We start from the raw sequence: 27204 nt of genomic DNA on the forward strand, positions 1-27204 counted from the left end.
GGTCTATTGAAAAGATATTATAAGTTTTTTTAATTTAAAAATGTTTTTTTAAAAAATAAACATTTTCTTTTTCTTATCAACCGCAAGTGATATCGATAAAAATGCTAAGCAAATGTTGTTAATTTTTAAAAAATTTTTCCAACAATAACTAATTTGATCTAATTAAAAATTTCAGATTTGACCGAGATTTATCCTACTTTCGGTAGTTTCCGGAAAACCGAAATACTATTATTAGATACTTCAGATAAGCTTTGTAGTAATGGGAATTTTTTTCCCAACTTCCGGCCACTGTCCATTTCAGAGAAAAAAAGGATAGTATATAGGTGATCTAAAACATCCTGGACACATATCCGATTATGTGTATGTACAGGATTATGATAATAATTTTATATATATAATTATTACACGATTATATATATATATATATATATATATATATATATATTTCAATACTTGTATTTTCCATCGTCTAGATCTCGTATTAGTAATAGTTTCAACATGTAAATATCACAGCATAATCTGTAACATAGAAAAATTTAGTCAAATCTCAATATATTATGCCATATGTGATCAAACAATTTTTCTATTAACCTTCTCTTAATTCCTGCTCTTATATCTATAGTACATGCACACAAAATGAAAATACTGCGATATTAATTGCGAAGTTAAAGATAGATATGGTATCTTCTATTTTTTTCACTCATTTTCTTATTCTGCATGTAATCGCTTACGTTGCATAATTCTAGGAAAAATATAAAATCAGTAGGAAACAAGGGAAAGATGTTAAGAACATACACGGTTGTGTTAGAAATAGTTTTATGTCAAAGATACAAAAGTCCGATTCTATACATTATGCATCAGTTTTTTTTTTCCAAGATGTCGTCAGTAAAAATATATCAATGCTGGAGTCTTCCTCTCATTGTCAATAACGGGAGACAATCTGTTTATTCACAACACAACTCATAACGGATTGCTACGGTTTGCAAAGTAAATTAGAGCTATTTTGTCAAGCGTCATTTCTTCTCGTTAACGCAGCTGCGGCGGCTGAATATATTTTGTCCACGAGAATCTCGAGTGATTGTTGCAAAATAGCGTTGTAATAGCATAAGCGTCAACCGTTGCAGTCTCGCGTCATCCTGTCTGTAAAACGGACAATGTATAGTGACAAATTTGCATTGCTGCAACGCGAAACAGTCAAAATGTCACGCACAACAATGCTTAACGCGCGCGGACAATATATTCACGGCCGCTCAAGTGGTAGTTACAGTTACAAGTCTATATAGAGAACACTCGCTTCAGAACCCATGGCCATTTATCTTCGAATATCAGCAATGTTACGTATTTTAACTTTGGTTCTCTTCCTACGCCTGTCTTCCGTCACGCTGTCATCGGAAGTAACGTCATACGCGAGAGTATCGAGAAACGGACGGCCCGGAAGAAGCTTTCACGATTCTTTCTCGTGGATCACCAGGTGCGTAACATCGAGATTTTAATTTTTACATCGGTAGTTGAACACAATGTCCCCGAGATATTCTGCGAGATAAGGATCGAATGTGAGTCTGCAACCGTCTGTGCACCTTAGGCCCGTAGCGAGAAACAATACGAGCGTGGAGAACGAAAATAGAAGTATAAATGACGTTGTTATCACAGCATCGCCCGTGTACGTACCGCCGAAACCTCCGAAACTGAAGAAAGGTGAAGCGATCGATCATCCAGCCAGCCCAAGGTAAATTCAGATGTTCAAGATATAGCGGCTAACTTATTAATAATTTATTATTATTGCTAATGGCCTATTATGTCTATACACATAGATATTCGACGCTGGATCACGAATTGATAGCCAAGCTGGACGCGGGCAAGAAGCAAATTCAACAACGATTTAATCCACCTGCGGCTGGACTCTTTGATAAAGACCCTATCCCTTACGCAAACGGAAGGCCGCAGAAAGGAGCGAGTATATCGGATGCGGAAAACTCTCCAAGTATAAACTCATCCGCTTTTCCGGGTCCGATCTTCCCTGGCATATACGAATACAGCCCGATGGGCCCGGTCCTCGACGACGAACCACCGATGTCCAAACCGATAATCAGTAAATATCCACCTGCACCTATGAACGATGAGGTACGTAAATATTCCATCGTTAGCTTCGAGCGGATAGATGATATGTACTGTTAAATATTAAAGAATGAAATTTAAACCTTGGGTTAGATAATATTTTGTTATTGTTAACTATACCATATGTGTCGAAATTTATTATTTTAACACAAAACAGTATTATTTTAATTTTATAGATTAATTAAATTAACGACATACTGAGTAAGAGCAGTGATGACCTATAGGAATGGTTAAAAATTACTCAAATTAAGTGTAATTTGACGTTACAAATTTAACAGTGTAAATTATTCTTCTCATTGCTCGTCTTTCAAACATGCATCTCACGAGATCTCTCATCCGAATCTCATCGCGTAGATTCCAGATTCTTACAAACCGTCACCGAACAAATATCACGTCAGCGACCAGCACGAAACGGACTATCCTAATTTTGAAATGGCTTCTTCCTACGAGAACGACGGACCTGGACCGAAACCTATGAAATTTGCGAACCATCACGACCGTCCACCTTCGTTCGCAGAGGATTCATACGAACACGATCATCATGATTTTCATCACGACCTGATCTACGATCACATACCCGTGTATCACGAGCATCATCCTAAGACCACGACAGAGGAGCCGGAAATGAACGACCAGCGACTCGACAAGAGGCCCTACTCGTATTACTTTATAGGAAAAAAGCTGTGGTATATACCGCTGTATTTTAGCATCTATTTTATCATATATATAGCGGCGCTCGTACTGAAGAGCGTCGCCCGACACAAGATCAATTTTCCGGCTCAGCTGGCGGAGGCCGTGACTCATCGTAAAAGACGCGAACTTAGTGAAGGATGGTGGCATTTTACCGAAAGAATACTTGAAGGGATGGAACGATTTGCTGAAGCATCCGGTAACAGTTCTGAACATCGAGTGAGCTATCGCTGAAAAAAATCTCGAGACAAAATTTCTATGTATTTTTAATGATTGCTATTCTCGTCGCTGTATAGATGGTATAAACAATTGGATATAAAAGATAAGTTTATGATGCATAATATGTCGTTAAAAACCATTGGTAAATATGTAGTATTATTTATAAGATATATATAATTTATGCGTAATTCATAGTATCTTAGATAAGGCAATCATGTATATGTGTCTCGATATGTGTAATACTTATTTAGATATGATAATTATATAAAAGTTATATATTACATCATATAAGCTTAAATTATATAAAAAAAAGTGCGTTCCTAACTACGATATAATTGTTTTCATTACTTCTGTACTTAAGTACTTATTATAATTTTGCCATAACCGATTTTTTTCCTATCTATTTATGCTAACCATTTACATTATAAATAAACACAGTATTTACAACGTTATTGATGAGTTTATTCGTTATCATCACAATGATGCATTTCATGAATTCTTAAATCTGCGTCTAAGATTCTTACAAAAAAAAATAATAATTAGATAATGTGAAAACTAGACTTTCAAAATCGTTCTTTAATTTTTAAATTACTAATTCTTGAATATAAATTATCCGAGTTTTATTCTTTTTTCCGTAACACATCAGAATTTCCAACACATTACTAAAATAATTTATGGTACATAGTTATAAAGGAATATAGCTCTATAAAAGAAGAATCGTTAATAGAGACCCATGTAATTATCGCCGGCTAAGCCGGCTTAGACTATCGTTTCAACGGGACCGGCCTAAAAGTATGCTAATGACTTAAGGATGTTTCACGTATAGCTATATGTATAGTATAATTTTTTTTTCTTGATTAAACAGTATAAAGCTAGTCTCAGAAATGATTCATAAACAACATGTTATCATTGGGACAGGAAAAGCGTAAAAATCGCAATTTACTTAGCTCCCTGCTTACCTAAACGATAATATAGCCCAACCTATTCTTCGATAATCTCATTGATATTTTTAAATTAAAATGTATATAATCGCAACAAGTATCGAATGGCACATAACAGCTTAACCAATAATTATAATCATATCTAAAAAAGGCATGTAATAATTTAAAAAATCGCTAGGCTTAAACAATAACATTGACGCGTCACTTAGAAACAATCAATGAAACTGGAGTGCTACACGTTTACTATATAACGAGGCACATCGAATGGCACATGGCGCGCGGCTTAACAAATAATTATAATACCTAATTTAAAACATCGCTAGACTTAAACAATGACATCGACGCGTCACTTAAAAACGATCAATGAAACTCGGGTGCTACCGAACGTTGCAACGGAATCGGCTTGTAAGCGACGTTGCGAAAGATCTGTAACAATTAGAGTAATTAGCGCTTAGGGATTTGTGTGCACTTAACGTTACCGTCGATATAGTTACCGTTGCGCGTATGCCGGACGAAGCTGCTATAGAAACTAGGTCCAAGAATCGCATTCAGTACCTCAGACGACCAAAGGTTTTTCACTCCGAGACTTCCTTGCTGTGCTACTCGGAAATGACGAGCTTTTACTACATGGGACAGCGTGTAGCGTGACAATTGTTAATGGTGGAATGGTGTCTGTCATGTGTGTGAAAAGAAAAACAGTGCAATATATCTTAAAGATTAACATGGGTCAGTATTACTTTATTATTAGTTATTATTAAGAGATTCACATACAAGATACGAATATCATGTGTACGAATCCAGGTAGATAAATCTGTCGAAAATAAATTTCGCGGTGTCTGCTACAAATTTTGTTGGCACAATACCAACAGAAATGTAACATCAGGAATCTGCTAACAAAATATGATGATAGATTGATTGCGGAAATTGAAGACTGCTATTTCATAATTAGTTAAAAGACGACGATGGTTTACATTTTATTTGTACGGTTAAAAAATGACAGATTCTGCTAGCAATCTACTGTCAGATTATGTCAACAGACTCTGCTGGCGAAATATGCGAGCTTAATGCGGATGTAGTTGACGCGAATTTATACCGCAATATTCTATCCGAACCGACTAGCATATTGCTAACATTTTATTTATTGGGAAATTGTACTTCCAACATGATCAAGGACTGTGTATGTAATTTTCATTATAGGTATATATATATATATATATAAATAATACTATAATTTCACAGGCTCAATAAACAGTCGATTAGTCAAATTCGTTCTGTTGTCGATCTGCATTTATCACGCCTCTGGCGAAATGAATATGGAAAATGCAGAAGGATCGATTTCGAAAACAGGAACATCTAGAGAAAATACTGAGCTGACTACGATCCCGCAATCTATCAAGTAAATATGTGAATGCAATTCTTTATTAACCTTAGCGACCATTTAAGCCTGGACAAACTATACCTAATTCGCATTAAATAATCAAGATAGAATTTTATCTATAATTTTATATGTTGTTTATTTTAATAGATACGCGTATAGTTTAATATATATATCCTATACATGTATGTTCTGATTCTTCAATCATTTTTCCAATATACACGGCACGTAAAATATCCCAGCAAACACAGAATACACCGAGTGAGCAATTTGCTATCAAATTGCTCACTCGGTGTATTCTGTGTTTGCTGGGTGAATTTGAAATAAATCTCGTGAATTCAACGCGAATTTTAGATCTAATTATAGAGTAGGTTTTACTGTAATTGCTTCGAATGTTAATTTTCATCGCGGTATAAAAGCTCAATTTTCTTTAATCTTTATAATATATAAAGAAATATAAAGCGGGATTATTAGATCGATATAAATCTAATTGGCAAAACTAATAACTTATCACCCCGCTAACAATAAGTCACATTTTATCCATAGGAGCAGACGAAACAGAGCGTACAGATGGGATTATAACAGAGGTGACTACGCCGACCATCACGACGATCATCACGATGAGGACATGAATGACGAGGAGAACGGTCAAACGAAAGCGATGGATCAACCTAAGACTGATTATTGGGCCGGCTATTATGATTTTCTGATAAACGAAGGAAGCTTCAAATTCTGGGCTGTCTTTCAGGTAGATCTTAATCTTCTTTAATTTTAACCACCTGATTTTTTTTACGTAATCATGTAAATTTGATTTAAACACGTGTTATCGTATTTGTGCATCAGCTCGCGACTGCGGCTCTTCTAATCTACAGCGGTTTCGCGGCTCTCTACTACGCCAAAGTGAATCCGCCGACCACGGACGATTATTTCGACGATATACTCCGCCGGCGACGACGACGAAGAAGACGCCGCTCGCTTCCGCTCGCAGCCCGCGACAAACCCTTTGCCGGACTCGATTCCATCACGTTTCAAAGGATAATCGAGGCTGCTGAACGAGCGCGTTGATTTTCGATCGCTTCTTTGACAAAGAAAAAGTACACCAGTATGCGATAAATAGAAAGTAAATAATTACAAGCGATCTGTGGGGCATTTCGATGAGATGAGTTTTTAAAAGTGCGAATCGAAGAGACATGGAATGAGATGCGAAAATGCAATCAATCCCCTCTGTTTCCTGAAAATGGGTGACTGCTTTTAATCGGCATAGAATTAACGAGCATGATATAATACTCATATGTATAAAAAATCTTTGCGATAAATTTCGAAAATTATTACTAAATTAACAGTGTATATAACATAGAGTGCAATGTGTGCATGTGTGTTTGTGTTAATCCGTAAACTTCGGTATATGTATAAGAATACATTTGTATAGAGATATTAAGATTAAGATGCGTGTAAGATTAAAGAGAGAATCGGGAAGATTAAACGGGTGCGGAAAATAATGAGAGCAAAGCGACAGATAGATCATGTTGTTAGGCTAGCAAACGTCGTTTTGGAAGGTAGTCGATTAAACAATTTGGCGACAACTCGAGTGTCACGTTCTCGGGCCCGGCCGGGTGAAGAGAACGAGCCCTGGAGCTGGTCTGGTCGGCTCGGCGGTTAAATGTATGGGATCAAAACGTAATAAAAATCTCCCGAAAAAATGTCAATCGATAAATCATGTTATGATGCGGCGAATCGCGGCACGGATCGTCATGCGATGCGATACGGTGCCGATATCAATGCCACGCGAACTGCCCCTTCTCCTCTCATATATTCTTCTTTATACTAACTACATTCATATATCGCACCTTTAGAAAAATACCGTCGCAATTTAAAAATTCACAGTTTTTAGGAGAGAGGAAAAACAAATTTAATTCAATTGTTTTAATTGTGAGATAACTAACGCAATTACAATTAAGATATTTTGTTATAATAAAATTTATACTGTGTTTTGAAGAGAAGTCTGCTGTGATTCACTTGTCAATTCATTTTATGACACTTCATCCAGCGATCGCAACATTTGATTTAAAAAAATTACGATACCTCTGCCCCGTACAGCGGATTTTGTACATAGACTTATTGTGACACTATTACAGCACGTAGGTAACATTTTAGGCATACTTTTTATGGGCTTAACTCAAAATCGACATTTTTAAGTTGTAGAAGTATTCTTCTAGAGGTGCGAAATTATAATACAATGCAATATTTACAATACGCAATCCATACGTTAATTCTTAAATGCGATTTTTCTTGTCGAACAAAGAGGAGGCAATATGTAACGAGAAGCCTCCAAGAGTCTTCCTGGATTACATCAGGAGCATATCTGTGCTGCATCGCGATCTGATAGGTCGTCCGTTTAATGAATCGATTCGGCGAGTTGTTCGAACTTCGAAAGCTGCGGATTTTAACGAAAATTGCCTAGATCTTGCAGGAGAAGAAGAAGCAGGAAGGGGAAAAAAGTCGTTAAGGAAAACGAGAGCGGCTCCGCTCGATACGGCCCTGCGAAGATCACCCAGAGCATCTTACCGGCACGACATTCCGCCACGTAGTCAGCTGCGAGGGATACCTTAAGCGCAAGTACGGCAATCTTAGCGGGGAACCGGGGGACCGGATGCCGCGTCCCCGGAGCGCGGGGAGACCCGCGGGTAATACCATTCCCGCGCGGTAAGGAGATCGAACGGCGGGTGTCGTTCTCTTTTTCTGTTTCGGCAAAATTTTTACAGATAAATCTCCGGCGGATGAAGGGAAACCAGCGGTGGATTACGCCCGTCCGAAATCCAGGCCGCGGGCGATAAAAAGTGTTATTTACAGCTCCTCGGTACGCCTCAGCACGGCCACCATCCGATAATTTCCACCGGCCGTTCCCTACGCGCCGATCCCGCGAGCGATCGGAATAATAATACGCGATAATAATAGTGGGATTAACCGACGTCACGCGGACATTCCTGTCGAAAATTTTCGAAACTTCGCTCCCGAAATATATTCGAAAACTTTCCGTCAATATACACTCGGTCAATTCTTGCAAGTATATACGGTCAAACTTTGGCACATTATTCTCGACACATTGAGATCAACCCAACTAGCACTTCCTCGTTAGTCCTGTTAGTTATTTTCTTACTATAGCACCTACAAATAAAAATAATATTGTAATTTTACATATACGTGGCCAGAGCAAGCTTATCTGAGCTTATTTGAAATAAGCTCAGATAGAAAAGAGCAACGTGAAGAAAGATATACTAAAAATAAAAGTATTAATTAAGGATTGGAAAATCTGATTCGATATCTGATACGATATCATAATATTGTAATATAGATATATCTGATTTTTTTGTGCGACAACGACTCAACTAAATTTTTTATCACTAGAACTTTCGCGAAAACGATACTAAACGGAATTTTTCGCATTTTGGCTCAATTTTGTGGAAAGAAAAGACCGGGCCTTTATCGACGATCTTTTAAGCCTCGTTGCCCGCAGATAAAGACCATTATTTATAATTTGATGATAATCTTTTATCAAAAATTCTTTGCCGATCATGGTTGAGCTCTTCCCCGTGTCCCTTTTCTCCTTTTTCATTTTACTTACTCCTCTTCAGTCAAAGCGTTAACAAGTATTTGAATAACGACACATCTCGGCGAGCTTATAATTACAACACTGGGTTAATATTTTAATATCTTAGTGGGATTGTCTTGCATAACAAACTATCATTGTTTTAAATTATTTAAAATCCAGTTTTTAGATTTTAGATTCTTAAGCTACACAAAAAAATATTAGTACCCAGGTAAAACAGCAAGTCTTACAATGAAGTCAAAATGATGATTTTTTTTTTCATTTTACCCGGTCATTATTTTAACGTTTTTTTACTTTATTATGACTTTCTGTTCTACCTGGGTAAAGATTGTAAAATAACATTTTTTTCTTTTTCTAAAATATGCTGATATTATAACGAAAATTACGATATTTCTATTCAAAGATATTATATACATTTTATATTTTATAAAAAGATTATTGTAATTATTCACTAAAATTTTATAACTGAATGCAGTTGTTTTTGTGCAAGTTAAATTATGATATCAATCTATTAATTTTTTAGATGTAATAAAATTAACTATGTAACAAAGTCTGAAAATATTACATGCACGGGATTTTAACCGGTGAGATACGTTGGATGCGATTTCGCATTATGTCCACCGTGGAACGTCATGGGACCACAAGATTCGCTACCGTTACCGCGAAATAACGAGATAAGACAACGGTAATCTAGGCGTCGCACTAATAAGGGCGCGCGCCGTCTAATGAGTAGCATTATGTAGCTCCACCTAACATGCAAACAGTAGGATTATGTAGAATTGCAGAACTGTTATCCTTCTAAAATTACTATATTAACGAGATGAAGAATGTGATGGCCTATACATTATTCGCAACGCGAATTCATATCCCGCAAACAAATAAATTATTTCTCTAATGTATATCTATATATATAGTATAAATGTAGGATATTTTTTTTATATAAAACAATCTTTTAAAACTAGTGTAATATTTCTTCATACGAAATTACATTACTATATTTTCCCGATATACATTTTGATTACTCCTATCTTCTTTTCTCTTTCTTTCTTTTATTGTATCTATATTGCTCATGTCGTCATTCTAAAAATATAGTTTTACTTTTTATATTATTATATCGTTTTAAATAAATAAATAAAATATATAAATATACAGAGAGAAGAAAAGTTTGGTTTATCATAATGGTAAGAACATGCTTGTAACATATTGAAATCTCCCGACGCAGTACACGAATTGTATAAGACCGATGCGAGCATTGAAATCTCCTTGCCGATGTATCGTTGCTCAAGTAAGTATATCCTCTCATTAAGTATATCCTCACAGTAATTAAGTATATCCTCTCCACAAAATTTTTCGCTAAATATTCTTGTAAGAAAAAGATATATTACGGTAAAATAGTTGGATTTTATCTAAATATCTTCGAATCTTTCACACTTTTCGAGTTAAGATAAATGTTATTTATATCATCGCTCTTTGTTCAACGGCCCGTTTAGTTACGAACGGTGGTTTTCACAAAGGGACCGCGGATTTAAAATGTAAAGCACCGTAACCGTGGGAATACATAAAGTCGACGTGGGGAATTCGTCAGGGCGGCGTGTAAGCCGAATATATGTATACATATACATATATATATATATATATGTATATGCGACGCGCGACGCGGTGTGAGAGAACCTGGCCGAACGGGAAGAACGAAGATGAGGAACGGCGGTACCTCAGGATCTCGGATTGTCAGTTGGTGGTCAGCCGTCACGTAGGAAGGACGTGGTGGTGTTGTCCCGCTTGCTTCGCCGCGCTTCACCTCTTCCCGCTTCGTCTCGTCTCTCTGAGGAAGCATCGCCCTGCATGGACGCTTCGTGTACGTGCCTTCCTCGAGAGAAGTCAATAGACGCGATATGATTTACACCGGGCTGGCTACCGGTGATGCGGGTCAATAACTTCCATCGGAGCTGAGTTAAATATTATATTTTTTTTCAACAACTTGTTCAACATTACGAACCATCTTGATAGATTGATCGAACAATAGCAGCTAGTAGAGGAACACAATAGATCGAGTGGCACAAGTATTTTCCAACTTGGAGGATATACTCCAAGTTACTCCGTATTCGCTTAACGGTATTTTCCCGGTCATCGAAAATCGCGGTCCCCTTCGCGACTTTGAGAAAACCACCACACCGCACACGCAATTTATTTCGGCCGCAAGTTGACCTACGTGCTCAAGAAAGTCAATTATTGTATAATCAAGGCCGCAGTGGAGTATCTCATACGTAAACGTCTTGATACCATCTTCATTAGCGAATCTAGGAAGTAGAAACGTAGCAGCGTCTCTTTTTTACAATGAGAATGCGAAGAATGCTTTGACACGATCAGCCTCCACGCAATTATCATCATGGTGCACCGTCGTCGAAGAATGTCATAAAAACTGAATTCTGACTCTCGTGGGAAACTGCAGCGTGCGTTACGAATACAATTCGATCAGAAGTAAAAATTCAAGAGTCCGGACGATGACTTCCATGTGTGGCAGCGGAAAAAATCATGCCGCGATGAACGCCGGAGGTTATTACAGGCCTTACACTTATCAGGTGAGTATTTTATATTTACCATATTGTTCTCATTAGGAAATATGACAGGATAAAGCCATTAAATTTGAAACTTGACGTTGACTTAAGTCAGTATAAACTGACCTATTTTTTGTAGGTACTCGTAATAAGTAGATATTATATATTTAATTTTTATAAGATTAATAATTTTGCCAGATACAATCACGTGTGTATAATAAGAATATATCGTCTGTGAATAAACAATATCGTCTATGTGACATTTTTCTGCAAATGCACTTTTTAGCTTCGATTATTCCATAACGTTCTACAGCATTTGTGCCAACAAGTATTTTAGCCACATATTATTTACAGATAAATTTCAATGTTCATTCAAACAGTTACATAGATAGTTATTGCATTTATTTTACTGTTAATACAGTTTTTTTCTCTCCTGAAAACTTTACTAATTGTCACATAAGCGGTATTGTTTATTCATTGACGATACGTTCAATAATGGAAATTACGGTAACGAGAAAAAACGTTTTCCTGTTTTCTCGAGTCTGCTTTCTTGCTGCAAGATGCTTTACAAGTTAGTAAGATCTGACAATATCGCGGAACACGTTTTTTTTTTTCAACAAGAGTCATCTTTTGTACTCGAAGAAAAAGAGAATCCTGATCGTTATAATACACACATCGAACAAATATATTTTAATTGAATAAAATTTTACTATCACTTTTACAAGATATATCCTTTAAATATTACATTAACTGAATTAGCAGGAATTATCTCGACTGTCATTCTTCGTATCGATAAGTTATGACTCCACATATATGTGAGTGTAAAAGAACGAAAGTAGTTAGCAAATCGGTTAGGATATAAGACGAGTCTTATCCGAGTTTTATCAAGAAATAAAATCGTGACCAGACAGACAGGATACACGACTTTTACACATTTAGACTTTTAAGGACTTGAGCGTTCACTTTTCAAACAAGACACGTTGTGCTCTCTGTGAATTAAAACGCGTTTACTTATAACATAAAGTACAAAATAGAGGTGATTATACAGGTTGATTATAAAGTGCAATTTTATACTTTCATAACTTCCGGTCTATATCTATGTATGATAAAATTAATCTGTAAAAAACATTAGAGCTGCAGTTTAGTTAGTGAGGCTTATTATTAGTATATATTAAGAGCATTTATTTGTAAAAATTTTTTCCTAATAAATAGATTGGAAGAAGTGAACCAATTCCTTTATAATTATCCTATATGTATATATATATAGAGAGAGAAAGATCTTACATCACAGAAACCTTCACCTTGCCTCATATGAAAGTATTACATAATTTTATCAAGAAACACACGGTCACACACGTCTCGCGTCAAGTTCACGCGCAACGGCGAGACAAACCGCATGTATCTCTTTACGCGAGACAGCAATTTGAAAGTAACTACAATTATGGCATTCCAATAAGAGGGGATATCCTTCCTTCCTCCTCTCCCGGGCCCCTACACATACAAGAGGTCGTTTATTCTTGTTCCCTCCCCGTCTTTGTCGTCATTTTCTTTTCTTCCTTCTTTTTACTCGCTAAATTGAAGCTTTTATCATTACCAAGAAAATGTGCCTGAAATAAAGACAGGAGCAAATGTATATATAATTGTGTATTTCAACTTTTTGCGCGCACGCACATAACTGTTCTAAGAAACGTAAATCCCGGAATTCCTCACGAAACATTTTAATCTATTTTTTAAAGACCGACAAAATATCGGCGCGCAGTTTACTGAGTTTGAAAATAAATATACAAAATTTATACAGAAATATTATTAAGCTACCAAGATCCAGCTCGGGCCAAAAATAGCATTTTCTCCAATTGATTAATAATCTATTCTATTTTAATATATATATTCAAAATGTATTGTAATATTTTAAATGCAGATCTCATGCTCGAGCTAACTTTATTTACCTTATCTCACGATCTTTTGAATTATCCGACACTCATTGTCAGACACTCTTTCCGTCTTAATAAGCTCGTCTTCTTTCTATGCCAAAACCCACATCCCACACAACGGCGTGGTGGTGCGGCGCCGTTCGTTTAATTGGCTGTTTAAACCCGATCGTCCGACACGTTCGCAACCCGCTCGCACAATGGTACCGTTATCGAGTCAACGACTGTGGGCGATAATTGCGACGATAGCGATGCACTTTACTCGCGGGTAAATTATATTACGCACGATAACCATCCCTGATGAGATGCACCCTCGCAGCCAAGAAACTGCGGAATCTGAACTCGAATCGTGCTGCGAGTACTTAACGCTCAACGCATCATCAGAAAAAAGAACGGATCTCTCACATATTGATGTGCACGTAGGCACGCAACGTGTCTGTTACGCTAACGATTGCGGATAATATTTGAATTGCTGGACTAGCGCGCGCGCACACACGTTTGGATTCCCTCGGAACACGTCGGCCGAATGATAATTAAGTTGCCTCGAGTTAATGAGCCGCAAGGTGAACTATGATGAAATATATAAGAATTACGTAGCAAGGCCCGCCTTTTTATCTACCCGCAGAGTTACTACAATAGCCGACAGTTAGGTTCAATGTACCTGTAATATAAATATGTATGACCGTAAATAAATTAAGTGTCCCATCACAACCCTGGTGAAAAAATTTCTTATATTTTCTCATAAATTTTGTAAAAATTGAGACTTGTGTGTGTGTGTGTGTGTGTGTGTGTGTGTGTGTGTGTGTGTGTGAAAAATTCTGAAAAAATATATAAAGTTTCTTAGGTACTTTCAGAAATAATTGGATGAGGATTTTCGGAATATTTTAACATCCGTATATATAAAAATTTCTGATAAATTGCACAGATTTTCTCATATTTATTCAGATTTTACAAAGATATGTTGGTGGGAAAAATCTGAAATATTTTATTCCTATTTTGTGTCTAAGTTTTTTTGAAAAACATTCCAATTTGTATAAAAAATCTGCAAGATTCTGAGAGTCTAAAAATTTTTATAAAAATTTTTATTAATAATATGAAAAATTCTCTGAAAAATTTTTTCACCAGAGAAAATAAAAATAATATAAATAGCAGCGTCTTTTTTGAGGAATCAAACATTGACAAATCGACCCTACGACCTGGACAGTCTAAAATTTAAACTTGCGACAGCATTATAGAAGTGCGAATTTAACTGATTCTCGAAGATGGAGAATCAATCTGAATCTTATGTCGTTATATAATGCGGCTTCGAAGATCCGTACAATAGACCTTGAAAACATAGAATATGATGCGAGCGATGATAATTCTGTATGCAATCTTTATAATCGAATTATGTAAGCGATTTTAATCTCCAGTATAGGCGGAAAAACATTTGTCGATCGCAACCAACGTGAAATCTTGCGGAAATATCACGAAAATATCCATATAATGGAACAAATTATAACTGTACTTGCAGTGCTCTTCTCTCTCTGTCTACTGTTGAGAACCTGACTTGGCAACTTTAAACGCGAGAAACAACATTGCCGGTAACGTTTATAAAATACTAATGAGCGATTATAAAATAATCCAATGATATGTATCCACAAACAAACGAAGGAAGTTCCCATATGCGTACTTCTGCTTTAGATAACATCGTGTACCCTCGAGCGAAGCTCGCGCGAAGCTTAAGCTTTTGGTGTGAGGAAATTCCTGCGCGAAATATCTCTACGGATCAAAGAACGCGATACATAGCGCGATTCAATGTCCATCCTATTGTCGAGATATATTTGCATATATTGTAAGGACTGCGCGTGAGAGCGTAATCGCAAGGATGATCGTAGCGATAATATATCTTTCTGATTCGCCGATGCCCACGCAATTCCTATTGCGAGGATCTCATTGAGTTTAAACAATCCAATGTATCCGTGGAGTGTTCTTCACTTCTTGCGCGATATATAATCGACACTTTTTTAAATAAATACCCAGGTGTGTCGATCGTGATCATTTGTGAATGGAATCGTTAAATCGTACTTTGTATACCGTCTCGCATGGATATAATATATGATGTGGCTTTGCGAGGCCCGGCCCTGAACAAGCGTTACGATCTGCGCGTACGAGTTCCAGGTACACACGCGTTCCTAGGGCCCCTTATTAAACCAGACAAGGACGAGAGTTGCGGGAGCGTCCTTGAAGGATCTTTGCACTCGGCTGCAAAGCTGCTCGTACTCGCATCTTCTTCGCATTTTCTTCGTGCTGCCCCGCACGAAGGCCGCGCATTGACTCTCGTCCAGGTCATGGCACGCAATATACGCATACGGACAGTTGCGTACACCGGCACCTTCCTCAAGCTATTATTTGCGAATCCCGAAGGTTGAATTTCTTAACCGTCTTCAAATATTAGCCCTCGGTATTCTGCGGCCACGGTATTAGCGGATATTTTTGCAATGGGTTTCTATCTTCTTCATACCGCGGCACTTATCCGTGACAGACTTAATTGTGTTGTTTCAGTCACACGTTCCATTATTCTTAAACTAATTTCATCTTTGACGAACGGTTGATAACAGTTAGCAGCTCCGGGGTGTCATTTCTGTAATGTCGTTATTTATAGTTATGAAGTTTTCATAAGGCGGCGGAGGTAACAGCCTTTTCAGGAATCGCATAGCTGTTACCACGGTTTGTAATCCACATAGTTGGATATGCTCGGCAACGCTACTTAAGTGCCGCCGAGAATTATTTTTACGGCCTGCATCTTTGAAAAATATGAGATAAATAAAAAAAGATGTTGATAAAAGGCGACACTGAAAAGAATAGCACAGATATAATTTAGGCTAATAATTTTCCTTTTGACATTTGAATTTGTGGTTGTTATATACTTGAAGAATTAGGAGAGATACAAATATTATTCTTACAACTATTAATTAAAAAAAAATAAGAAACTTAAAATAGTCGCAATATATGACGTTTAACTGTTGAATAGTAACTTTTCTCATTTGTGACAGCATTTTGTGAAAGTGAGTGATCGTTGATCTAGAATAAATACGACTTAAGAGCAAGATTGCATATCAACTAGCAAAATGACATATTATGCCATGTCATCACGCGCTAAGCGACTATTTGCTTCATGGATCATAATTTCAAATACCTCGAAAATTAAGTACAAATTACTAAATACCAATTATTTATCTTTGCATAGCTTATTTTTGAAACATTCAATGTTGGTTTAAAGATATAGGAAACAAATCGCACACTGCAAATCTTTTATGAGTGCAACAAAGCGTGTAATAAGGAAAATGCAAATAAATAACATGCAATGAAGCTATATCACGCATCATAGCTATCACGTAGCTATCACGGATCGATAACAGCACGATAATATTAGCGTCAAACCTGAAACCAATACAAATCGGTTGTTTATTTATGAGCATGGAAACAGACACGAACAAGCATAATATGTTCTGAGATTGTTACAAAATTATCATAAAATATCGATAATTTTTCAAAGCGTATTTAAATATTAGATGGAATTAGCAATTAGATATAATCAAAATATTTCCTTCGATAGTAAGAACAATTATCACTATCAATATGTCTCGATAATGATACTACTCTTCCTCCTTCTTCTCATAAATAATAATTTGAGCAATAGCAGCATAGCGTGCGCACAATTGCGCGCAAGAGGCAAGAAGATAAGAATAAGTAGAAATCACGCGGTATTTTTTAAATAAAAAATCACGACGATCTATAAACTTCTAACGGTTCACGCTCGCGCTTTGTATCTGGACATCACATTCGATACGGTCGATTTCATCGGTGCATTCGAGATATTCCACCTGTTCGAAGAAGATGCGTGGACGCGTATAAAATTTATGTCTTGCACTAATAATCCGAACGACGAACGCAAACGGGATCCATCTTCATATATGTATAAGTTACTTGAACATTCTAAGCCAAACGGGCATTTTCCGAGGCTCTTTGCTTCCTGTTTTAATAATATTAAATGTCTTGGTAATATAAAATAACATTTTACATTGAAAACGTTTCTGAATACGAAGATTACGTAACACAAAGTGATTGATTGCATCTTCATAAATAAGAAAAAAGACAAGCACATCATATTGTAATGTTTTAGACATTAATTAACTCTTAAGATCTGCTAAAAACTAAAACTCTTGGAGATCGACGTACCCAGCTTCGACCTCAATATTTGTCATTTTATACTTAACAACTTTATTTTATTTCTTGTATGCTAGTTAAAGTTTTAATGTTTATCGGAAGCAGCTGGAAACCTCGGAAATATCATTTACAGGTGCCACAAGAAGCACCTGGACCTACTTTAATATAAAAGCAGTCATGCCTGAAAATACCCGACCACACTTGCGAATGGCACGTTTATTTTACCGCTAGACGAAATATTATGAATTTTCTACGCGATCTCGCCCGGCAAGTCGAGCAGAGCTGAACGTTATTCGCATCTCGACACTTTGAAAATTTCTTCTTATCCATGCATTCCGTGCCGCCGGTGGTACCGTTAACGGGATTACCGTACACGCTCGCTTACATTTATCACACATATATACATACATATATATATAATTCAACGATAAGTCGCGTGCCACCTGACTCGCATCGCTACAAATGTATACCAAACAAAAATTAGGAACATTAAACAATTATCTCTTTTAAAAGATGCCGTGCGCATGCGATTATCGAGTAATAGTATTATACAAAAGAGTACTATTGTAATATATGTTTCGTTATGCCATTGCGATATTGACAAATTAAAAAATAAAATTTTACATTTTAAATTATGTTTGAAACCAAGCTTTAAAAACATTAAGTTCAATCATTCAGAAACGATAGTCAATAGATAAAATATCATTTAACCCTAGCTCGCCACACTCCGGTCCAATGGACCGCTGAACGTTTTTTTTATTTTTTATTTCTAGTTTTTACATAATAACATAATTTTCTAGTTTCTTTGTAATAAGTTCAGTTTAAATTCAAATTATTTTCTTGACCTGATATTATCATAAACATCTTATTCAAAGTCTGTATTTCGAAATTCTACAGTACAAGCTTAAAAATATTAATTAGAATGGAAATGACAATGCGACAAAGTCGAACGGTCTCACAGATCGGAGTGTGGCGAATTAAGGACATGAAAATAAGTGGTTAGTTAGGGTTAAGATTAATTATATCCTCATTACAGAGTGACTATTATCTACCAAGATCCAGTTGGTCTAGGGTATCGGTAGCACAAAGAAATGGCAATACTACATGGAGGTTTGGCAGTGCCATGTTAATTTTATCGGCTATGTTAGTGTTGATCGCAGTTTTGGCAATTGCTGGATTAGCTCTATGGATGGGTGGTACGTTGAATGTATAATTTATGTTCATTAAGTTGACTAATAAAGTTTTGTATGATTATAAAAAAAGTAGAATTAAAGGAGTAAAAATATAGATTTAAAGTCCGTCAAATTTTTACTTTCTTTTTCAATTAAATTTAAAATAAGTCAAATAATAAATTACATAAAATTAATTATTGTTGATCAAATGTTTCAGCTTTTCGAACAGATTCTAAAAATGGTGAGTTCACCACATATTCAAATAACAATAATAAATTACGTAATATTTTCACATTTTCATTTTATTACAGCTATCGTCGGATTTTCATGTAGCTTCAGAATAGCAAGAGGCGAAAGGTATAATCCCATGTTAAAACTAAACACGAGCATGGTCTTCCGAGAAAAGGAACGAAAATTCAAAAATATTGTAAGTAAAATCTTTTTTCAAGATCGCTCTACTATGTATGTAAAAAAGTAGAGGCGGAATCAAGCCTCTTAAAAATTCAAATATTGTTATTTTCAGTTCGAGCTTTTATTTAGGAGAAGCGTGCTCGGCTTATCCTACAAGCAAACCATGATAGACAAATTTGAGAATGGGACTTTGAAAGTTTTCTTCAGATTGTATCTCGACCGAAGGAAGATACCACGCTCGATCGTAAATATCGAAGACACCATTCAAGATATTATTGTCAAAGAAACATACTCAATATCATCTTTGTTCAAAGATATGGAGTTAGACCTCACGTCCGTATCAGTGAAAAGTGAGTGGCGATAAGTAGACTTGATCAATTTTATGCAAAACGCTGAACCGTATAAAAACATTGGAACTTTATTGGATTCCCGCTATCCTGTTTTCTCGCGCTGACCGTTCAAAGTCTTTCATGTCTATTCTTCATTTTCAACTCCATTCTTTATTTTCTTTATTGTTACATCAAACTTTTCTTCACTTTTTATTTGTTTCACCTACATTATATAATATATATATTTCGCCCATTCTTTCTTTTGCTCAACATATAGTTAGTTCTATGCTCTAATTTTTAACAAAAATTCGTTTAGCTACAAATATTGCGTCTCACCTATTATTTACAATCTAAACCGAAAGTTAGACGTCTAAACCTAATTTGCTTATTGCTTCAAGCATTTGTTTAGTCTTCAAACAAAATATGATCAGTTTCAAGTATTTTTTCTAAAAATTCCAGGAATAAGTCAGGAAGGTGTCATGAACCAGAAACAAGGGCAGCAGAAACATGCTATGATCACTAAAAACGGTCTATTACGACCAAATAGAAACAGCAGCTTGATTATGAGTTCAAAGCCAAAAACGAAACCAACCAGGATCGAATCCAGCGAGCCGAACATAGACTTCAACAACATCCCAACCATCCAGGGTACCTATAGAGCAACGAAAGTTAATATCACCGCGGAAAATTCAACTAAAGAAATATCTGAGCCGATAACAGATAGCAAAGGATTAGCCACTACTAGGAGAACGCCGTCACACCCCACGACGTCACAGAAAGTATTGAATCACGTAGAATCTTCGCCAACGGGCGAACCTTCGACAAAATCCACGGTAGCTACGTCCAGCAAGACTAAATCAAACGAAAAACGAGAAAATGAAATGAAAACTACGTCTTCAGGGACCACAACTGTTCGAAGCGATTTGGATATTTTCAAAGATTTCCGTAATCCAGATTTCGAGAATAACTCACCGTGGAAGCCGATCGTGCCGGGATATGTAACCACGGAATTCAAGTTGCTACCAAATAACAATGTCAGAGAAACCAGTTACACAGAATCAACCACGCGGAGAGTAGTTCCGACGACGAGTGATTCCCGCGATAACGTGAGAATGCCCAACGCTGGAACCAGCACGACGTCGTCAACGGTGCCAGGGTCATCGTTAGATTCTATCAACTTTCGCGATGTGTCTGAGATAAATACCTTCGATATAGACAACACCGATTTTCCGCGAGATAGGATCGTTCCAAGTCTAACAGCTAGGCCGAACGACGACGGGAAACTGGACATTGAAGTAGCCGGACAGTTGCCTTCGGAAATGTACAGCGTCAAGTTAAAAGCCTCGTCACATAATGCCGATGATGGGGTAACTTCCACCTCTGAGGTCCCGATGATTCGCGGAGTTTCCAAAAATATAATGCCAACAAAAGATAGAGCCGCAAACGCTACTCAAAAGCCGGAGATCAAGTTTGATAACTCGGCATCGATAGTCGAACCGGATTATATATTCGGGTCAAGCAGTGATGAGAAAATTATGAACGATTCGCTCAACACGAGCGGTATTGGCGAAGCGGAACCCGTGCCAGACACGGAAGTCGAATCGGAAGCGAAGAATCGATACAGGGGAAGCGGTATCCCGGCGCTGACCACGGACGAAAACACGTTGCGGAACAGGAAGATTAACGTTAATTCGCAGCAACCGATTTACACCAGTTACAATACGCCTGATCTGAATGGCGGCGGTCTCGGCGGGTCCAGTTTGATCGAGAACCTGGCGACGACGAAACCTTTCAGACACACGATACCCGTCGACAAAATCACGTCCGTCGTACATTATAGTATCAATTATAGCAGTCCTCTTCATAACTTGGACGATCTATCTCTTTCGGATGGCACGACCATCGACGCGAAATTGTCCGAAGATAAAGCCTTGACGCCAATACCATCAACGAGAGTCGAAGTGGAAACTTCTGTTATAGGGCACGATGAGAGAGATGCGACGGTCCAGTTGTCAAGTCATGGACGAATTACGTCGACAGACCCGAATGTAAAGGAGAACGACAGATTATCGCACTCTGGCATCACGGAGAGTTACTCGGAGTCAAAACTGATCCCCAAAGATTCGGGTGGGAAGAGGGGCGTATCGAGAAACTCGACGTTCGTCGAAGTCGACATTATGAAGCACACGCCCGGCGAGTCGGAAGAAAACGGAGAAACATACCCAGAAGCGACAGCCGGCGATGGCGAATCGCAGAAGAAGAAGGTTTATAACGAGACTTTAAAGGCCTACGTGGTGGAAAATCTCGTGACGCTGGCGCCTGTGAAGAGCAACACGGGGATCGGTAGGCCGGTGCGACCGAAACCGAAGCTCGACTCCCCCGATACTCTTTTGGAGCAGTTATTTGGGGTGCGCGATTACACGCACGATGGAGACACAATGGCGGATACCGAATCCGCCAACTCTGAATCCTCCTCTTCCTTTTCGCACAAGATCCAGGACTCTGCGAAATCCGACCAGAAGGGATCTACAAATAAGAGCACTATAGTGGAACAAATAGTCGAGGTCGTTACCTCCATCAGTACCAGAGTGTCGTCCAATATTAAGAGCGATCCAGTCATCCTGAAATTCATCGTCACCAATTCTACGACCGATCCGGTTACTCATTCAAAGAAGACTTCGACGTCGGTCAACGAAGCAAATAAATCATTCGAATCGGCTGTCGATACAACGGAGAAGATACTCCTCGAAAGTCGGCCGATTTTGTCAGCGGCGAATTTAAGGACGATGCAGACGTCGGACAGAAAAATGTCGCTCGAGGAGAACAGAGTTCTGCTGGAGAAGCTCAAACAGCTCGCCCAGATCAAAACGGACGACGATCCCATACGAGTCATTAGAAACAACTCAAAGCGAAACTCAAGCGAAATTTTGCGACTTCAAGATCTCACGCCGTCGCTGAACATCGACGAGCTGAAGAAAATCGCCGACGTCGTGACTGGAAACGAGAGTCTACAGAACGCAAGTTCGGGATTCACGTTGAGTCGTGATGGGGTGGAAATATTTACAAAAGTATTAAATAAGGAAGAGGACCGAGGAGAGAGAAACGAGGCAGATACAGTGTCGACGATTCGAGAAAGCAAAAGTAATGAGACCAATGGTAATTGTGCAAACGCAACGCGTTTAAATGTATGCAGGCGAGCGGAAAAGTATTACACTGTTAAATCCGTAGTATCAAATTGTACTTAATTTGTGTCATTTTTAACCATTTCTATAGTTCGCTACTGCTTCTACTCAATATGTTGTTAATTTAACTAAAATAATATTAATTTAACTAAATCAATGGAGTTAAAATAATACTGTTTTGTGTTAAAATAATACATTTTGGCACACACATATAATAGTTAAAAATAACAAAATGTTATTTAACTCAAAATATTGATTTAAATTTAATTAAATCCTTTTTATTTTTAAATTCATCCTTCAATATTTAACAGTGTAGTGCGCAGAGCTTGTGTAGCTTTCTTTCTTAAAGCCAATTATTTAGATTATACGGGAAATTACGTGAAGTTTTTCCTTACACTGCGCAATAAATAAATTTCGTACACCATCACTCACGTTCGATGATATAAATTGGTAAAATATATCAAATTCTCTTTTCTTTATTATTTTCTGATATTAATAAGTGCATGCATATTCGATCTGTATGCATCTTTCTTCAGCAAAAGTGGATCTTATGACAATTGATCGAGAGTTACAGCTCTATTTATTAATCTATAAATTAAAAAGAGATTCTCCGGTATATATATTTCACCAATCTGCTATTAAATGCACGATGAAACAGCACTCGAAAAAAATTGATATATCTCGACGTGTGTACTTACCGTAAACGTATCGTATTTTCGCAGATAGCTGCGACGGTTTCCTCTGCGGAGATGGAAAATGCTTAAACTCCAGCGCGATTTGTAACATGCTGGTAGAATGTCCGGGCGCGGAGGACGAAGCTAATTGCACGTGCGCCGACTTCCTCAAGACGCAAATGTATCAAAAAATCTGCGACGGTATCGCCGATTGTTGGGATTATTCGGACGAGAGCAATTGCGGTAATGTCAATTAAAATCAGATTGTCGCGATAACCCAGATGTTCTCTCATAAAACTAAGTTCAATCTCAATTAGCTTCAATTGCTTTTACGAGAGCAGTTACCTAAACATTTTTTCGACTCATTTGTTGCTCATTTGATTTCATTTTTCAGACTGGTGCAAGAAAGGTCAATTCGTATGCGGTAACAGCAAATCCTGCATTGATATAGATAAGGTATGCAACGGTGTTAGCGATTGTCCCGGCGGCGAAGACGAGAAGAAATGCACTGCTCTGATAGACGACGAGCCGGAAGAAGACATTGCTGGACCGCGAATTGATCTCGTCTCGACGGAAAATCTATCGAGAAATCAATCCGAGATAGAATCTCATTTCCACACACATCAAGCAATCGAGCCCTCTGTTACAGACACAGCTACTCCATATATCCTCCCTGACGATCTTGAATTTGAGAGATTAATGAACGACAATAATAGCTTATCTCCGAAGTTGATTGATCAGGAATCGGCTCGAAATAGAGACGCGGGGGAGAGTAAAATCGTCGTCGCTGTTTCCAGCAGAGAGACTCCCGAAAGTTCGTCGGATGTCTTAAGGAACGGTTTAACTCCGGAGAATAATTTGCGTGTTAAAAATAACAAAACTTTTCCAGTAGCGAACGTTCATAACAAGGAGATCGATAATTATAACAACAGAGGATACCTCAGTGTACGAAAAAACGGTAAATGGGGAAAGCTTTGTTTAGCCGATACGAATAGTCTTAACCGAGAGCGGCACGCGCGCCGAATTACGTTGTCCGTCGAAGATCTTGCTAAAGCTGCGTGCAAGGCCATCACGTATCGGTAAGTAACATTGTCGTTGAAATCTCGATTAAGAGAAATTGTATTATATTAAAAGTTTATAATTTTATATTAATATAAAAATTTTATATTAAATATTTTATGTTAAAAGTAAATAAAGTTTCTTAGACCGAAAGGCTTTCGTTTTGCAGAGATTACGAAACGGTAGAAAAAGTACTGGACCAGAACCCGGTGCCGAACCAGTTTTACTACACTTTGTCGTACAATGATAAATCCGAACTCTCGGACAAAACAGCCTTATCTTTGAAATCGTCCGAGTGCCCGAGCGGCGAAGTTCTCAAAGTACGATGCAAAAATTTCGAATGCGGAATAAGAACTCAAGTGGCATCGACTGCGAGGTATGTCTTCATAATACTTGGCGCTAAACTCGAGATTAATTCCGTTGCGCAAGACTTGACATTAAAAATATTTACAATAAACTTCTGTTCCACCGCGTTATACCCAAATCTACTGTAGACAGTTACATATGAATCAACAAATTCATTAATAACTTTGTAAGAAGAAATTAAAGATTCAAAATTTACAGAAAAAAAGTTACTTTCTCATGTCACGGTTTTTTAGTAAAGATAAATGAATCTTGATCATAAAAGTATCTTCCTGTGTGGAAAGCAATGATGGATGTTTCAAAGTTCGCTTCCAAATGCCTCAATTTTCGTATCAATAAAAAGAATATTTTTATATTTTTATATTCAAATGTACCCTCCCCTTTAAAGCAGATCGTTCCCTTCTCGTCATTCCAGGATTGTTGGCGGTGCCAGTAGCTCCATGGGCAACTGGCCATGGCAAATTGCCTTGTACAAGGATGGAAAATATCAATGTGGTGGTGCTTTAATAAAAGATCGATGGGTTATTTCTGCAGCGCATTGCTTTTATCGGTTATTATTTTAAATAAAATAATTTTTTTTACATATAAAGCTTCAGTACAAAGATCTAATCGAAAGTAACGCTTTATAGCGCAGAGGACAGCTACTGGGTCGCAAGAATCGGTGCGACTCGTAGAGGAAGCTTCCGAAGCCCGCACGAGCAGCTCTTACGGGTGGATTACATCGATCTACACCCGGATTACATAAATAACGGATTCGTCAATGACATAGCTGTAATAAGACTTGAACGAGCGGTCAGCTTCAGTGACTACATTCGACCAGTGTGCCTCCCAAAAGCACCGGTCCCCAGCGAGACGATATGCGTGGTGACTGGATGGGGACAGTTAAATGAAATCGGCAGGGTGTTTCGTAAATATTTTTTATTATGTTATTATAATATATACTTTAGATGTAGATGTAGACGATCGTAATCTTACATTGGAAAAGTTACATTATATGTATAATACTTGTCCCGTTACTTATTAACGTTTATAACATACTTATTAACAGCTGATACTCTGCAAGAAGTACAAATCCCGGTGATATCGACGGAAGATTGTCGACGGAAGACTCTATTCTTACCGCTGTATAAGATTACATCTGGCATGTTGTGCGCAGGATTAGAGAACGGTGGCAAAGACGCGTGTCTTGGAGATAGCGGCGGGCCTTTGGTATGCTTGTCCCCGTTGGAAAACCGTTATGTGTTACAAGGTACGTAAATAGATACCGTATTGTCACTTTCGTCGCGCAAACAAGATCGATAGAATCCTTAGCACTATGCACATTTAATATTAAATACATTTATTAATTATCTTACCTTGTGGCTAAATAAAACTCTGAATGTTTACTAAATAAATTTCCCTATAATATTCCTTCACCAAATATGAAATTATCTCTTTTGTTTCAGGTATCACTTCAAACGGATATGGATGTGGCAGACGAGAACGACCGGGCGTGTATACAAAAATTTATTCTTATATGACGTACATCAATATTATCACCACGCAGAAAGACATTCAACCGTCCGCGGTGGAATTCTGCAAAGGTCACAGATGCCCTCTCGGAGAATGTTTACCCAAATCACGTGTCTGCAATGGATTTCTAGAATGCTCCGACGGCAGCGACGAACGAGATTGCTCCGCGATCTCGCGATAATACAAGACTGATATGTCGATATGATAATGTAAACGCGATTTATACAATACAAGCAACGCTAGCGCAGTCTGATAAATAAGTGTAGTTTCTCATTGAGGAAGAACTCACACACACAATTGTATATACGTAAAATACAATGTATCTATGGAAATCGAATTAAAATACAACAATAAGCAGCAAAACTCGATAAACTGTTGCAAAACTTTCCTTCAGATTGTTCTGCAAATATATCTTCAAAAGAAGCATTCTTTCAGTTCTAGAATAATTGTATATACGTCGAGAAAAAATAGAAAAAACTTTACAATTATTTATTTAAAATTAATGTCTAATGTCTTATGCAAATGTCTCTCAATGTCACGTTATTAATGTATTATTAACGTCATTACTTTAGTCTCTATATAAATAATCATGTCCATGCAGATTGGGACTAACTTGACTCGAAGCTTATGTTAGTTCTACTTTTAGACAGATACTTTAAGTTATGCTATTGGCAAGATTTGATCAAATAAAAAGGAGTCTAGTCTACAATGTAAAAAGACATGACTTATCTTCTCCCAGTAATGTGTACATATTATAAAATTATTGTGAAATTACAATTAATGTAAAACTTATAAGAAAAGATAACAGTAAATATACTCTTTTTGTAAAATTCATGTTCTTTTCAATTTTTGTCTTGGAACAA

At 37.3% G+C, this 27204-nt stretch overlaps 3 protein-coding genes across 5 annotated transcripts; all 3 read left to right on the forward strand.

Moving 5' to 3' along the window:
* The first annotated feature begins 797 nt into the window (after positions 1-797).
* Positions 798-3344, forward strand: LOC139809269 (uncharacterized). Its single transcript, XM_071772028.1, has 4 exons — positions 798-1471; positions 1583-1726; positions 1812-2121; positions 2470-3344. Exons 1-4 carry the CDS (start codon positions 1305-1307, stop codon positions 3037-3039), a joined length of 1191 nt encoding a protein of 396 aa, XP_071628129.1. The 5' UTR covers positions 798-1304; the 3' UTR covers positions 3040-3344.
* A 272-nt stretch (positions 3345-3616) lies between these two features.
* LOC139809274 (uncharacterized) lies at positions 3617-7346 on the forward strand. Its single transcript, XM_071772042.1, has 4 exons — positions 3617-4691; positions 5205-5361; positions 5887-6088; positions 6184-7346. Exons 1-4 carry the CDS (start codon positions 4631-4633, stop codon positions 6403-6405), a joined length of 642 nt encoding a protein of 213 aa, XP_071628143.1. The 5' UTR covers positions 3617-4630; the 3' UTR covers positions 6406-7346.
* A 3328-nt stretch (positions 7347-10674) lies between these two features.
* On the forward strand, positions 10675-27173 carry LOC139824141 (uncharacterized). 3 transcript variants are annotated; one of them, XM_071796658.1, is made up of 13 exons: positions 10675-11526; positions 18676-18835; positions 19029-19052; positions 19123-19238; positions 19335-19572; positions 20011-22707; positions 23456-23650; positions 23802-24486; positions 24636-24842; positions 25218-25379; positions 25459-25736; positions 25878-26078; positions 26275-27173. In XM_071796658.1, exons 1-13 carry the CDS (start codon positions 11449-11451, stop codon positions 26520-26522), a joined length of 5289 nt encoding a protein of 1762 aa, XP_071652759.1. In that variant the 5' UTR covers positions 10675-11448; the 3' UTR covers positions 26523-27173. The 3 variants fall into 3 exon arrangements, with proteins under 3 accessions (XP_071652759.1, XP_071652881.1, XP_071652813.1); XM_071796780.1 differs by having other exon boundaries at positions 25245-25379; XM_071796712.1 differs by having other exon boundaries at positions 20011-22692.
* Positions 27174-27204: the final 31 nt, after the last annotated feature.

The sequence above is a fragment of the Temnothorax longispinosus genome, chromosome 1, assembly GCF_030848805.1.
Source record: "Temnothorax longispinosus isolate EJ_2023e chromosome 1, Tlon_JGU_v1, whole genome shotgun sequence".
In the NCBI taxonomy this organism is placed as follows: domain Eukaryota; kingdom Metazoa; phylum Arthropoda; class Insecta; order Hymenoptera; family Formicidae; genus Temnothorax; species Temnothorax longispinosus.